This window comes from Mus pahari, chromosome 8, assembly GCF_900095145.1.
Source record: "Mus pahari chromosome 8, PAHARI_EIJ_v1.1, whole genome shotgun sequence".
NCBI lineage: Eukaryota > Metazoa > Chordata > Mammalia > Rodentia > Muridae > Mus > Mus pahari.
Window position 1 is genome coordinate 108,967,524 of NC_034597.1, and position 15,805 is coordinate 108,983,328.

General features: G+C 46.1%; 1 protein-coding gene across 2 annotated transcripts in view; it reads left to right on the top strand.

Annotated features, from left to right (window-relative positions):
- Window positions 1-15,805, top strand: part of Ubac2 (UBA domain containing 2) — a 148,260-nt gene that overhangs the window by 104,925 nt on the left and 27,530 nt on the right. The window contains exons 6-7 of one of the 2 annotated variants that reach the window (XM_021203330.2): window positions 795-842; window positions 11,619-11,864. In XM_021203330.2, coding sequence (XP_021058989.1) covers window positions 795-842; window positions 11,619-11,864 — 294 coding nt within the window. The remainder of the gene's footprint in view (window positions 1-794; window positions 843-11,618; window positions 11,865-15,805) is intronic. The other variant, XM_029541619.1, reaches the window with a different exon arrangement.

A 15,805-nucleotide genomic window follows, 5' to 3' on the forward strand; every position in this document is an offset into this window, starting at 1 on the left:
CCCAAGAGAAGTCATGAGAATTAGAGAGCCACCCATTCACACTCAGAGTCCCAAGAGAAGCCATGAGAATTAGAGACCCACTCACTCACACACTCGGAGTCCCAAGAGAAGTCATGAGAATTAGAGACCCACTCATTCACACACTCGGAGCCCCAAGAGAAGCCATGAGAATTAGAGACCCACTCATTCACACACTCAGAGTCCCATGAAAGTACTGAACTGGCAGCCACAGTATAAACACAGAGGACCTGGTGCTGCTACTTACTCTTGTCTTGGGAGAACTAGAATGAAGGCTCCCACCCCTGAAGAAGGGTACTTACTGTTGGGTGTGGACTTAGATGCTGGCAACTTCTCCCGTCTAAGTGTAGACAAAGCAATGGTGAGAAATTAAAATGAGAAGGTTATACGAAGAGCTATGATGGATCGTTATCTAGCACTGAGAATGGGCAATGACTATTCTGCATTGGTAGTGCATTTATTTGTGATGTTTTCATTAAGTCAGCTAAGGTATGTAAATAAGAATAAGCTTGAGATCCAGGTATTTTTCTTTACAAGACAGGGGCCAGGTCCCTCATGTGTGTCATCAGCTACAGAAAGTCTGGAATGTTCAATGAAAAGATTCCCGTCTTATTTTCTTTTAAATAAAAAGAATTGCCTTCACTTTTAAATTGCTTCCCTGAATTATGGTGTGCATGGTTAATATCTAACCACGGGGTCACATGGAGTGTGTGCAGTGAGTGCTGTGGCTGGCAGTGCACCTCATTCATTTCAGTTGCCTTTGTTTTCTTTTGTAGCTTTTCACCTCTGGGTCCTACATCTGGATTGTAGCCATGAGTGGACTTGTAAGTGTCTTTTTTTTTTTTTTTTAAACTTCCTTCCCCTGATTTCCTCTCTTTATTTTTTGAAAGGAAGAAAAATAGAAAAAATGTCATGCTGATAGATTGTGGGTAATACACACCCGTCTTCCTCCTTCCTTTGCTCAGGTCAGGCATAGCTCCACACTCCTTCCTTAGTGACTAAAATAGCACAGCTACACGGAAAATCAAAGTCAAGACAGAGGAGGCCGGGTTGTCTCAGTTTCCAAAGTTACTTTGATGAAGGCTTTTAGATGAGGTTTTTGCCAGTGTTGGTTTTAAAGGGCATTAGTAGTCTAACTCATAGTAAGAGGGAGATGACAGAGGAGGAGGAGGAGGCTGGGCCTGCCGCTCTCCACTGTTGGGGAGGGAAGCAGCGGAAGATGAGGTGACTTGCAGGTCAGGTGTGTGTGTGGCCAGAGAGGGAGGAAGGGAGCATGCCAGAGCGATTGTCTGTGGAGAGATTCCCTTCTCTCTCCTATGTCCACAACAGTTCATTACACGTTAGGAGACATTTTGAAAGAAATTTAGAGCATGTGACCAAGTTGGATGCTTCATGACTTGAATGTAAACCATAAATTTATGAAAATTGATTTGTGACTAGTGTATATAGAAAATAGTTTCAGTCTCTTTCTTGAAAAAAGGTCTAAGAAAATTACAGAATAGATGTATAGGACTCGGCATGAAATCAAAGGGGAACTCAGAAGTAACTGTGCCCCACACTGCAGACTCTGGCACCAGCCTGGCACCAGTCGCCTTTGTTTTCTGAGGGAGTGATTAGGCCACCTTGAGCTGCCTGAGCCCTCTCATGGCTCTTTTCAAACCCCGTGTTAAAGACATTTCAGATAGAACACATTCATTTCCCTCAGCTCCAGATTTTGATTCTGCGGGTCAAGAACAAGGACTGTCTTCTCCTTATTCCATTGTTTCCCTGGAGCCCCATAGTGAGGCTCAGAGCTCTGAGGCAGCTGGGTCTTCTTACCCTCCCCACGCCCCTCCCACTGTCTCCTCTCTTCCCCTCTCCCTTCTCCTCTCTTCTGTCTCTGTCTCTCCTCTGTTCCTTTCCTCTCTCTCCTTTTCTCTCCTCTCTCTTCCCCCTTCCTCTCTTCCTTCTCCCCTCCCTTGCCTTCCTCTCCCCTCCCTCCACCCTTGATACTGGGTTTTATTCTGACCCCTGGTTCTCCTGGAGCTCACAGCTGCCCTACACTGCCATATGATGTTCTTGAGACCCGTGGTACTTTCCAGTCATTCTTGGACCAGTTTTGCCTCCAGGCCACAAGCCCTCCTCTCCCTAGTATGGCTCATCCCCACTGACAGCCTGGCAGTGAGCTCTGCACTTCGGCATTGTTATCCATCCGAAGCCTACTCCACCCTAAGTGGTGATGTGCTAGAGCATGCAGGAACACGAGAACCACCTTTTAATCAAGGCTTGCTTTTCTTTATTTAATAACACATTGTGATGCATTTGTGTAAGATGTCCCATTTATGTTCACTATTCTGTTGTTAGACTTCTGGCAGTAAATTAAGTGCTCACTGTCACCTCAAAGTTTCACTGTGTGACAGCCAATGCTCTAGAGTTGGAGGTTATGTCTCTCAACTGTTGGTCTTTCTGGACTTTAAAGTGTTTGTTCTGAAGTCACTGTCCTTTCCATTTCGAATTTTATCAGAGGGTATAGGTACCAAAGAATTTCTAAAATAAGAAAATTATTTTTTTCCGGAGGAATAAAAACCCACACTGTGTTTGAAATAGAATTTCAAAATGACCGGGCATTTTAAGGAATGCACTATCATTAGTCATTCATGAGCCAATTGAATTTTCTTTCACAGTAATTACCTCAAAATGTTTATATATATAATCTGGTGAATCTTCATATTAACCTTCATTTTATTTTTCCAGCTTATAGATAATGCTGTTTATTTTTGATGACTGACTATGAGCTAACTATGTATGGTAGAGCTCATATCTGGTATTTGCAAAATTTCCCGCACCAATTAGTTAATTAAAATAAAATGACTGATATCGGTGCTGATTATAGCTAGTTTTCTTCATGCTATACCGCACATGCTGGTGCTCATTTCCAATTTACTGTGTTCTCTTTGGCTTTATCCAGGAAGCCCACACTCTTATGCTATATGTCATATATAATATGGTGAAAAGATAAAGATGATTGATTATACAGGGGTATTTAACTTAGAAGCAGAATGTGGTGATGCACACCTATCATCCCAGCACTCAGGAAGATTGTGAGTTCAAAGCAAGTCTAGGCTACAGAGTATGGTCCCATCTCCAGCAAACAAAACAAAGCAATAGCGTGTGTGATTGTCTGGATTGTCAGCCGTGTCAGAGTCACAAAGCCACCATTCGTCCAGAAGCCTCTTGCTCAATGTGACTTCCCTTTTTCCTACAGATCAGCTAACTTCCTTTTTCTTTTTCCTTTTGGTTTTAATGCTAACTAAAATACTTCAAAAGTCAAATTTCTTGCTATCAGGAAGAAATGTGCACATAGTATTCATTGTTGTGAATTTATATTACAAAATCTATTACTGGGGTCACCACAGTGGCTGGTAGATAACGGTACTTGCTGCCAAGCCCAGTGATCTGAGGACTCACATGGAAAGAAAAGGGAGAACAGACTCTTAGGAGTTGGTCACATCCATACACACACACACACACACACACACACACACACACACACAGTTATTAACTGTATTGTAGATATACTTTTAAACTTTTACCATTGGAAGCTATCATGTATCAAAAGCACTGCATCTGGGAAATGATTTTTATTTAGCTCTGGCAATTAGTATGTGGTGTGTTTTATTTTGAGGGCAAATGAGCAGGGCTGGGATGTAGCTCAGTGACAGAATGCTTGCCTGACGTGCATGAGGTCCGGCGTTGGTCCTGTCTTTAGTCCTAGCACCAGGAAGGAAGATGTGTGTGAAACTTCAGTTCTTCTCAGCCTGTGGGTTACAACCCTGTTAGGGGTCACAGACCAGATATCCTGCATATCCGGTAATTACAATTACCATTCATAACAGTAGCAGTGGAATGGTTTTATGGTTGTAGGTCACTGCAACATGAAGAACTGTATTGAAAGGTTGCTGCATTAGAAAGACTGAGAAGTGCTGGTGTAAAGTGTAAGATATTTGTTATTTGCAGTCCTAGAAACCAGAAACTGCTTGTGCTTTCCCAGAAAGCTGCTAACTTTGGTTTGAGTTTAGTTCATTATAAATTTATTTATTTATTTATTTATTTTATTTTATTTTTAACAGTTTTATCTCTCTTGCGTTGTTTGCTCTTACATGAGTATCCATGTTTCTGAATACATAGTCCTAAAATAGTCAGTGATTAGAGGACAGGTTGACACCAGGATGCCCTCTTACCAATTGAGTGCTGCCCTCCGTCGCTGGCTGGTCATGGTGATGGGTGTGGATGGAGGGAAAGGCATTGCTAGCTCACCAGGAGCCAGGGGAAGCTGAGAAGAGCTCTTGTTTGGTTCCATTCCGGGACTCCTGCTGCCCAGAGGGGTTTGGCTGGGCCCCCGGCTTTGAGATTACTCCTGTTCCGTTGGGTGTTTTGTTTGCCTGTTTGTTTGCTTGTTTGTTTGTTTGTTTAGTTGGTTGTTTGGTGTTGGTTCTTTCCTCCTTTCATACTTCTGTTTAAATAAGAGTTGCTATGAAGGACTGCAAGTGTGACTTAGCATATGTGGGGTATTTCACTTGTCTTTGGTGTTTAAAATTGTCACATGTGTACACATCTGCATGTTTTTAATGTGTTTATGCTTACTTGTCGGAGTGCACATGTGTGTGGAGGACCAAGCTTCTACTGGATGTCTTCCTAGATTGCTCTCATCACAAATGGAGGCAGGTCTATCAGTTACATCTAGGTCTTGCCACTTTGGCTACTCTGGCCAGCTAGCTTGCACTGTGGATCGTTTCCACCGTCGTACCACCGTCGTGTGCTGGTGTTACAGACAGGTCTCCGTGCCTACTTAGTGTTTATTGGGTGGCTGCTGGGGGCCCAAACTGCAATCCCCATACTGGCATAGCAAGCATGTTACCTACCCACTGAGCCATCGCTCCAGCTCCATGGGCTTGGACATTTTTAGTGAACTCCTCTGGCTGTAGATCTTCTGAATTACTTTTGTGGAAGACTGAAAAATTGAGGCCATTGTGTATATTCATAATTCTCCCAGTCTCCTTACACAATAACATTTTATTCTCCTAAAGCAAATGTTGCTTACACATCGGCCTTGAAGTTCTTCTTGTGGTTCTGCTGAGAGCTTTGTGGCCGTCTCTGTCCCAGCACTTCTGCATTTCCTGCAGTTTCATGAATCACAGTAATGAGTCATCCACACTAGGATAAGCTGTGGTTCCTAAAACCCTACTCCAACTCAGCCATGGTTCAAATCTTTATCGTTAGTTCTTTTCCAAGCTATTTAAGAGCAAATTATCCAATGCTTCCACTCGCTCAGAGTGTGTGTGTGTGTGTGTGTGTGTGTGTGTGTGTGTGTGTGTATAGCAGTGTGCTCCTCACTGTATCTGTTTTCTGCCTTTGTTGCTTGCTGTCTATAACACAGCAGACTTTATCTTACAATCAAACAATCTTAGTGTGAAAAAGAATCTGTCTCACCCACTGTAGGGTGAAATGTACAGAGCAGCCAGATTATATCGAACTATGAATGTGGTTCAAGGTTGGGCTGTTTGCTGTGGACAGTTAGGCTCTTCAAAGCTTTTCAAACTAACACTTCAGATGGTACAAGATTGTAGCTCTTAGTGTGTGTACTTAACAGAGGAGAGGAAACGAGAGACTAGGAGCTGCCTCAAAGGAGTCTGGTGTCTCCTTTGCAGTCTCTGATTTTCCTGTCTCTTCTTCATGCGATTTACCTTTGATGACCAAAACCAATAATAAAACATTGTCTTGAAACCGTAGGATGGATGTGTGAGTGAATTCTGGGACTCTGACCCACGTCCTGTGGCGATAACGACCTGGGTGACGATAACTGGCACTGTGTAGGTCCTGCGTGGGTGCGCCTTCCTCTGCCCTTCGAGTTTCCCTTTTTTTTTTTTTTTTCCCCCTGTATATTCTTTTCCACAGATATCTCCTGTAGATTGACCAAATGGGTGCAGGGTGGCAGGGCAAATAACTCATGTGTTGCTCAAGGCCTTTGGTTAAACTTTGGGAAATTAGATTCCCATATTTAGTTGCTACTCGGCCTTTTGGCTAAGATCAAGTGTAGACTCCCATATTTAGCAGGTCTTTGGAAACAAAGTGAGAGGCTCCAAGAGAAATCAAGACTGGCTAAATCTGTAAGGTTGCTTAGTCTTCAAAGGTCCACATGGAGAATCAGGACCACCAAGGGCTCTGAGGAAACCCCCACAAGGGGCTTGCTGCATCCTGACCCTGATGATCCCAGCTGACCCCAGATACCTGAACCTCCATAGAGAAACCACCTAATCTGTTTGGTAGTGGCAGGTTCAGGTCACACAGGAAGGCAGGTCACGGGGAGGCTGGGGCGTGGACACATGCTGCTACTGCTTTGATCTTAGGGGTTTTTATTTTTTGGAAACAGGATCTCACTCTGTTACCCAGACTAGCCTGAAACACATGCTTAGCCCAAGCTACCCTTAAACATGCTCTCCTCCACGTGTCTACTTCCATCGACTCATGCAGATCTTGTCTGCTGGACCTGGGATCAAAGACAGTGACATGACTGTGTGTGTCATGAAAACAGTGATCTTTTTTAACTTAGTCACATAACAGATAACTCTGAGGATCCCTGATCTATAAACATGTTCTTGGGATGCTCAACCAACCTCTCATTGACTTCACTGTCTCACTGGCTCTCATTGGCTTCATAGCATGCAGGGACTAGGAGGCTCCATCAGGGCAGAAGTTTTCTGCATTCCTTCCTACCATGTTCCAGCATCTAGAGTCCAGGTCCTGGTTCATAAGAGTAGTCAGGACATATTTTGGATGAAGGAATGAGTCCTCAGTGGGTCTGCTGTCTCAGAGCTTTTGTGCTACAGCCAGATGCAGGGACACATGTATTCCTAGGCTTGTTGTGACAGCCTCTGTGACTGTTGTTTTTGTTGAACAGTAAGGTTCCTGAATGTAGGACTGTGGTCCACAAGGACCCTGGGAGTGCTGCTTTCCTGGTGGGTCTCTTACCAACAGTCTCTGTTGGCAGGAGAGAGGGCTCAGCACCTGGGTGTCATTGCCAGGTCATGGTCCCTTGCCTTTGCTTGTCAAGGTTTCAGGCATGCTGTAAGCAGGAGCAGTGGGCAGGTGAGGTTAACTCTTAACCAAGAAGAGCCAAAGGGCAGGTGAGGTTAACTCTCACCAAGAATACTGATGTTGTTTTCCAGCCAGTAAATTAAATTCTTTATTTGCCCTTGAGCCTCCCTTTTTGACTCCCTTCCTAAAAGGGTTAGTGGTATGAAAAACCTGTAAGTGTACAGTTGATATTCATGTTTTTAGTGGCCTTAAAGGAAACAATTTTCTGTTTTATGTTCTCAGACTTTTAAAGCGATACCTTCCATTGTTACCATACGGGGGCTCCCACCTATAATGTAGGGCCATACCCTGGGTTCTTGGCCTAGATATTCCACAGATGTGGACCCATGTGTATCTGGTCGTTTCCTCTCATGTCCTGTTTCCTAAACAGGGTCCTGACCCCCTAGCTGAGCACTCCATCCTAGCTCTGCCTGCCCCTGATGTGTGGGGTATGTGCTCCCTTCTGCTTTTCCTAGTCAGCTGCTGTCTAAGCAGCACTCTGTGCTGCCGGACCTCACCTTGATGTCTGGGCTTCCTGCCTCAGGAGAACCCTGGTTAGTTCTGGTCCGTAGCGATGCAGACCCTAGGATATGGCCTTGATTCTAAGATAGTGTGTGTGCGTGTTTGGGTGCATGACTGTTCAGGTACATACACATGTGAGCACAATTGCCTGCAGAGACCTGATGAGGGTGTCAACCTTTGGAGTGGGGTTGCCAGGTGGCTTTGAGCAGCCCTGTGACAGAGCTGGGAGTTGAACTCAGGTCCTTAGGAAGACAGCTCTTACCCCAGAGCCATCCAGGGCTTTGTGGGTGTCAGCTGGTGCTCTAGAACCTCACTCTTTTCCCTGCTCATACTCTAATCTTAAAATATTTTTTTCCAACAAAACATGGCATTCAAGAAAGAACTGTCTGAGGCTGAGGATGTAACTCAATTGACAGTGTTGCTAGCATGCGTGAAGCACATAGAAACCGGGCTTGGTAGCACATTTGTAGTGTTAGTTAGCACTTAGGAGACAGAGGCAGGGTGATCGGAACTTCAAGGTTGTTCTATAGTGAGTTCAAACCACTTTGGCCTAGTGAACCCCTGACTCCAAAACACTAGGGGTATTAATACAGCATAAGTAATACTATGGAGACCTAGGTAACACCTAGGTAAAATTTTAATGTGTTTACTGGTATCATATCTTTCCGTGGAATGGGCTGATGTGATTATCAAGTATAGGATACTCACAGCTTGATAGATTCTAATGCATTTTGAACTGAAACATTGCCAGTCTATGTGGTTTATTTGACAACTCGGGGTCATACAGAAGATCTAGAGACAAGTGAATTCTCCTTTCCCATGCGTGTTCCTGCCCACATGCCCCTCATCTGTGGGATGGCTTTGCCAGCTCACCACTGGGTTGATCAGACAAGGGTGACATCATAAAACATGTAATCATTCTTGCCCAGCATCATTTTCCCACCACAGTGTTTTAAAAATGTAAACCTTGGATAGTCCAGAGGACTCTGAGGGCCGGCAAACACCTTGTTAAGACTTTACATTTTATTTTGCAGGGCTAGAGAGAGGATGGGTCAGTGGTTAAGAGTGCCTGTTAGTCTTGCAGTGGACCTGGGTTTGATTCCTTGATTCCCAGTGCCCACATGGGATGGTGCACAACCATCCGTAACTTCAGTCTGCATGTACTAGACACACACATTGGGTACATACATACATCCAGCAAGATACTCACACATGTAAACTGTGTGCCCATGTGTGTGTGAGTGTGTCTGTGTTTGTGTCTGTGTGTGTGTGTTTGTGTGCGAGTGCACACGCATGCGTGTCCCTTACACTGCTTGTGGTTTTCCCTCAGGGCTCCTGTTTTAACTGGGTTTATTCCTAATAGTTTATTATTAGCATGTGCTCATAGTATATCAATTTCCCCTTCAGGTTGCCTGTTGCCTTTAAGAATTTCCCTCATGCACCTCAGTGTATCTACAAGTAGATTGACGCCTTCTTATTTCTTACAAACTCTAGTATATTCTTGACGCCTTCTTATTTCTTTTTTTTTATTATTTTTATTTATTTATTTATTTATTTTGGTTTTTCGAGGCAGGGTTTCTCTGTGTAGCCCTGGCTGTCCTGGAACTCACTTTGTAGACCAGGCTGGCCTCGAACTCAGAAATCCGCCTGCCTCTGCCTCCCGAGTGCTGGGATTAAAGGTGTGCGCCACCACGCCCGGCTAGTGAGGTGCTTCTTACACAGACCTGGGTCATCAGCCACCTCACTGCTGCCTCCTGCAGCCCTGGCTCTGGGCTCTGAGCTGTTTCAGGAGCGCATCTGCGATGTGTGCACGTCCTGCTGTGTGTGAGGTTCAGGTTCACGGAGGTTCTCTGGTTTCACTGCACATGGAAATCTCTGTTTCATTTTGTCTCCTGTTTTGTACTATTTTGATAGTGGAGCCAACAGGAATGACTTGAAACCACGAGTTCAAGTTCCTCACTGTGCCCTCTGGAGCCTGCTCCATTCTATCCTGTGCTCCTGACTCTGCCCCAAATTGTCCTGAGCTCAGAGGCCTGCAAGGGCCCCATCCATGGGTGTCCCCTCACTGCTTCTCAGCTGCTGCCTTGCCTGCTCCCGCTGGTGTTCTCCTTAAGGCTCCACTGGCGCCAGATTCCCTGGGTTCACTTTCACCCCAAAGCCCTTGGGTTCCTTTATGTGCCTCCCTGTGTACCTACTCTCTCAGCTTAAATCGTGCACACTGACTATGTGCTCTCTCTCCCTAACTCTGTTCCCTTGGGCCCCAGACTGGTGTTCCACCCACTCACTATGTGCCCATTCTTCCATAGCACCATCTCTCCTGCCAGAATGTTTTGTCTTCAGTCTTCACTGGCACCCTGTCGTCCTAAAATAGGGTCCTTACCAACTAGAGCAGGTCTTCATCTAAGTCACTGTGACTTCCTTCAGAGCGTGTCTGATGGCCGCATGACCTCGTGTGTTCACTATCTTTCCTGTGCACTAAGTACTAATCTTGTTGTGTGTGCAGTTTTCTTCCTTTGTTCTCTACAGTGTTCTCAGGGCTGGTTCTTGAGATACTCTTGCCTGATTCACTGAAGCTCAGCATGGACGCTGATGTATTAGAATAGCGGGTCACCAGGCAGCACACTAGGCCAAGGCCACGTGACGAGGTTTTATTGAGAGGAAGAGACAAGGGAGTGGCAGAGAGAGGAGGAGGAGGAGAGAATAGAAGAGAGCAAGGGGAGGGGTGTTCTCCTTATTTATCTGGAGAATGATGTAATACAAGTAAGGGTGGGAGGTGAGCCAAGTGCGTTCTGGGATATGGTGGTCGTTGGCTTGGCAACTGGTCTGCAGGTCACAGGTCACACTGTTAACTCATAGGTTTGGAATGTCCTGGTGCCAACTGTAGTGTGTATGTAATCCCAGTACTCAGCAGGCTGAGGCAGGAATATTGCAAGCTCCAGGCCAGCCTGGACTACGTATAACATGAGCCTGTCTCAGTAAAACAGCAAGAATGAACAAATAAATATTAGGGTATACTTTTCTGGTACTACTAAAAAGGTCATTAGACTCTTTTGTCTAGTATGAATACTCCCATCCTAAAAGTTAGAGTCAAAGTCTTTTTTAAATGTATTTAAAAGAATATGCATGGTCATTTTTATCCAGAAAGTGATATTGAGGGGTTTTTTTTTCTTTCATATAAATGGCTTTAAAGATAGAAAAAAATTAGATTTGTTTGTAAAAAGAAAAATATTTTTACAGATGTATTAATTGTTTACTAATAGTAATGCATAGCTAAACATCTAGGGAAATGTCTGTACTTGAGCACTGTGTGAGTAAAGCCAGGGTTTGAGGTGGTTCTTCTCAGGTCAGGTGTCTCTCTTGTGGCCATCTGACAGTGATGGTACCACAGAGTTGGCACAGTGTGAGACTGTTTGGAAAATCAATCTGTTTGTGGATCTGATTTTTTTAATTTTGGGTGTGTGTGTGTATGTGTAAGCTTGAAGTCAGCCTCGGTGTTATCCTCGGGGTGTGTCATCCACCTGGTTCCTTCAGATGGCTCGCACCTGCACCTGGTCCCAGCTGTCTTAGCCCCCAGCGCTGGGATTACAAGCACATGCAGCCATGGCTGGCCTTCACCCGGGTGCTGGGTTGTTAACTCAGGTTCCCAAGCACACCCAGAAAGCACCAGAGTACAGGCTGCCTCCCAGCCTCTGGATTTCTTTTAATATCGAAACATTGTTCCTTAAATACCGTGCTTGTGTTTGTAGTGTAAAATAGTCAGGGTTTTGCTAACTCCAAATGAATATGTTTGTTTTGCCAAGTAGGTTGAATGCGTGTTGGATGTTTTGTATTGCTTGAGGTCTGCCACTTGATAAGACTTCCTGATACTGCTCAAACTAGAAGAAGGCCCTCGGAGGTGATTCCCTGTCAGTATTCTATGTCAGTCTTGCTTACATTGGAATAACCTGTTGGATGTTTCCTTGTAGATCGCTGGCATGTGCTATGACCGCAGAGTGCTCCAGGTTCACCAGGTGCTCTGCATCCCTGGCAGAATGGCCCAGTTCTTCTCCTGGGCCCTTGAGCCCATCTTCTCATCTTCAGAACCCACCAGCGAGGCCAGGGTTGGGATGGGAGCCACCGTGGACATCCAGAGGCAGCAGAGGATGGAGCAGCTGGACCGGCAGCTGATGCTCTCTCAGTTTGCACAAGTGAGGCGTCAAAGGCAGCAGCAGGTAAGGCCTGCGTGACCGGAGGTGTGCACTTCCTCCCACTGTGACGAGTGAGAATGTGTGGTGGCCTTGGCCTCTCTCCTGTACTTCACACTGATCTTTTGATGTGTTTGCTGGAGAAGGAGAGTGCAGGTCTGTCGGGTGGCTTTTCTTAGTGTCTGGGGTTTGTTTTTAAGGTAACAAAATAAATTACAGCCGAACAGTTGGTCAGATTGGGCATTCATATCCTTAGCATTATTTCTAAGAGAAACACCGACCTAGTTAGTGAGATAGGATATTTATCAGTGTTTGTAATCTTGTCAAAGCCACAATGTCTTCCTGTTTCAAATGCTAGTCATGTGCCATGGATGGGGAACAGGTGAAAAGTTGTATGATTTTCCTTGATTAAAGTGAATACCAAGATGAGAAAACCTTAAGGGAACAACCAATGACTACATCGTATGAATGCTGTGTTTTCATAGACGAGCCTTTAGTAACCACGAGCCATTGCACAATTACCTTCAAATACTATTTTAGCTGAAATTCTGACCTGACACTTGTCTTTCAAGGGAGACAAGGAAAGGGTTGCTCTATGCCCAGCTAAAACCTCCTGGTATGCTTTTCCTCGAACACTATGACCAGCACATTGGACCCCTCACTTCCCGCTTCCTCCTTCATCTTTTGGGGTGGTGAGAGATGCAGTATTCTCTTGCCATCCTTCTATCTCTTGCTTTCCCCAGGTAAAAGAGGTGGGGCTTCAGGACTCACAGTGGCCTCGAGTATTAAAGTCCAGTCTGCCGTCCTTGGAATGTGGGCTCCAGGGTTTGTCTTTAGGGGAGTAAGTGATAGAATACAGAGACCTAAGTTGTTCCCTATAGCCCTGTTGGACTTCGAAGCAACTGGAGCACGTGACAGATACCCATGACATGTTCCAGGATGGCTGGCATGTGTTCTTGTGGAGAGACCAGAGGTGGGGGTGGAGGTGGCTTACGAACTCACTCGTAGGCGTGAGAACCAAGAGTAGGGAGCTGTGTGGGAAGGATTCCAGCTACAGTCAACAGAACTGAAGTGAAGCCTTGTGACTGACAGGAGGGAGGCAGTGGATCCTACAAGACCCCTGAGGAGAGTGAGAGGATGGGTGTGGGGTGGTAGCATAGGGAACCCAGCAGAGCCTGTTTACGCAGACTCTTCCTGGCCGCTCTGTAGCTTCCTCCCCTCCTGGGTACATGATAGGACCATCTGAGATAAGAGTCTTCAGAAAAAGGAAAGAATGCCTTTGTTGGTTCTGTGCTGTGCTTTGAGTGAGTGGGTTTCTAGTCTGTGACTCGCCCCAGGCTGAGATGGTGGAAAAGGCTAGAGAGGCCTTGCTTTTGAGGCTTCCAGGGCCCTTCAGTTCAAAGTACACAGCATGCCAGGGTGCCAGACTTTGGGGTCTTTTGTTCTGAGCCCTAATCCTCCTTTTATAAGGAAACTGTTCCTTTTGGATTAGGGTCCACCTAATGACCTTACTTTGCCATAATTAACCCTTAAAGATCCCATGTATAAATACAGTCATGCTGAGGCAAGTCTTCAGCATACAGAGTCACGACTCCAGGTAATCAGTGCCCAGTGTTGGCACTAAGTATCCATTTCTTCTCAAAGGTGATAGTGTATCCAGGTCATTGCTGTCTGCTGATAGCAGACTAGATATTCCATGATGGCAGTAGCTAGATCATCCTGGGCACACAGGACCCATTTGTAACCTCCATCCATGTCATCATGACTACCCTTCCTGTTGCTGGTACTGAGATAGACAATAATAATGTTGCTGTCATTCTGTCTATCTCCTGCAGGGTGCCTTTTCTGTGATGAACATCCATGGTAGGAATTAGCCTGAAATAACAACCACCACATTTCTTTGTGGTAGGAATTAACCTGAAGTAACAGCCACCACACTTCCAACATGTTCCTCTGTCTGTGTGCACTTGCCTTCCCTCAGGTGTCCTTGGGCCCTACCTACCAGTCTCCTGGATGACCAGCCAAGTCATTGGCTATCCCAGTAAATCCGAACGCTGTGTTTTATTACCCACAAGCCACTTCTCTTTACACTAAGTAGATGACTGAGGGCGTTAACCTGCTCTGCCCATGGGCAGATCTCCATTCTGACTTCCAGGGAGTCTCCCTGCACAGTGACAGAGAACTACTAACACTTTGAGTAGCCCATCCAGGAACCATATTTGGCCACTGTCATCTGATATTGTCATACATATCACAGCTTGTAGCAGGTATAAGCTAGGTGAGGTTTTGGTGCTACAGCCATTGACTGACATGGTGGCTGGTATATCTGCCTTTGCAGCTCACTTGTGCCCTCTGGAACTTCCTGTGTTGACCCCAAGTGTGCCATTTCAATCAGGCAGTGGGCCTGGAATCTGGGGGCTCTCCACTGCACACAACTGAGGGCTCTCCACTGCACACACACACTGAGGGCTCTCTACTGCACACACACACTGAGGGCTCTCCACTGCACACACACACTGAGGGCTCTCCACTACACACACACTGAGGGCTCTCCACTGCACACACTGAGGGCTCTCCACTGCACACACTGAGGGCTCTCCACTGCACACACTGAGGGCTCTCCACTGCACACACACTGAGGGCTCTCCACTGCACACACACTGAGGGCTCTCCACTGCACACACTGAGGGCGCTCCACTGCACATATGGAACTTACTGTAGTTCTTTCTGGCATGACATAGGTTTTTGTGGGAATGTAGTTCCCTGAAGTTTATATATCCCCTGCCTGGTATCCCAGGAGCCACAAAGTTCTTTTATGGCTTCAAATGCCATACAGTATTTTTGTCCACCACAAGTACGTTAACTACCACACATGGTTTTCCAGTAAGTAAAACATCAAACCTTTGTCCTTCCTGAGCACGCATTCCCACTGGGACTGGGAAGGTACTGGCTCTCTGTCTGTGGTTCTTTCCACTGCTGCCAAATCTCCCCACTATAAACACTGGCCTTCCCTTCCCAGGACTGAAGTTCAGAGCAAGAAGCAGCCTTGAACTCTGGGTGGCCAAGGCGGCCGGCCCCTCTGGCAGGATGCTGAGAGGGTCTGCATTAGCTGGGAAGCTCTTGCATGCTTTGCAGCCTGGAGAGCAGTGGCCCATGTGATGCCTCTTGGGACTTCACTCATCTGGACAGTCAGTATACAGGGAACTTCATTGAGGCCAGACAAGTGGGAGTGGGCCAGATGTGCTCTGGCCTTTCACAAGTCTTCAAGTAGTTATGACCCAGAAATGCTAGTTGACCTGAAAACTGGCTTTAGTACTTAATGTGTCCTTCTGTGGCATGTGCCTGTCATCTGTACATTCAGTCAGGGCAGCATTGAGGGCAGCGGGTCAGACACGGTAACTGCTCCCCCAGTCTTGTGTCTCTGTGTGGACTCCGTTACTGGCTCCAGTGGCTCATAGTCACTTTACTGTTGGATCTGGCTCGTTGCTACCAAGGCCAGTAGCTGACATTTCATAGGCTCATGGGCTTTGTGGGGGTTCGTCTGTTTGTTTTTGTTTTTGTTTTGGATTTTTGAGACCAGGATATTACTATGTATGCTCTGGCTATCCTGGAACTCACTTGTCGCCCAGGCTGCCCACAGACTCATAGAGATCCAGCTGCCTCTGCCCCTCCAGTGCTTAGGTAAAGTCTTACATCACCACACCCAGCCATGGGCTCCTGCTTTGTTAGACCCTACTAATTCAAGAGGCATGAGCTCTTTTTTTTTTTTTTTTTTTCCCAGAGCTGAGGACCGAACCCGGGGGCCTGCGCTTGCTAGGCAAGCACTCTACCACTGAGCTAAATCCCCAACCCCCCCCCCTTTTTTTGTGATAGGGTTTCTCTGTGTAGCCCTGGCTGTCCTGGAACTCACTCTGTAGACCAGGCTGGCCTCGAACTCAGAAATCCAACTGCCTCTGCCTCCCAAGTGC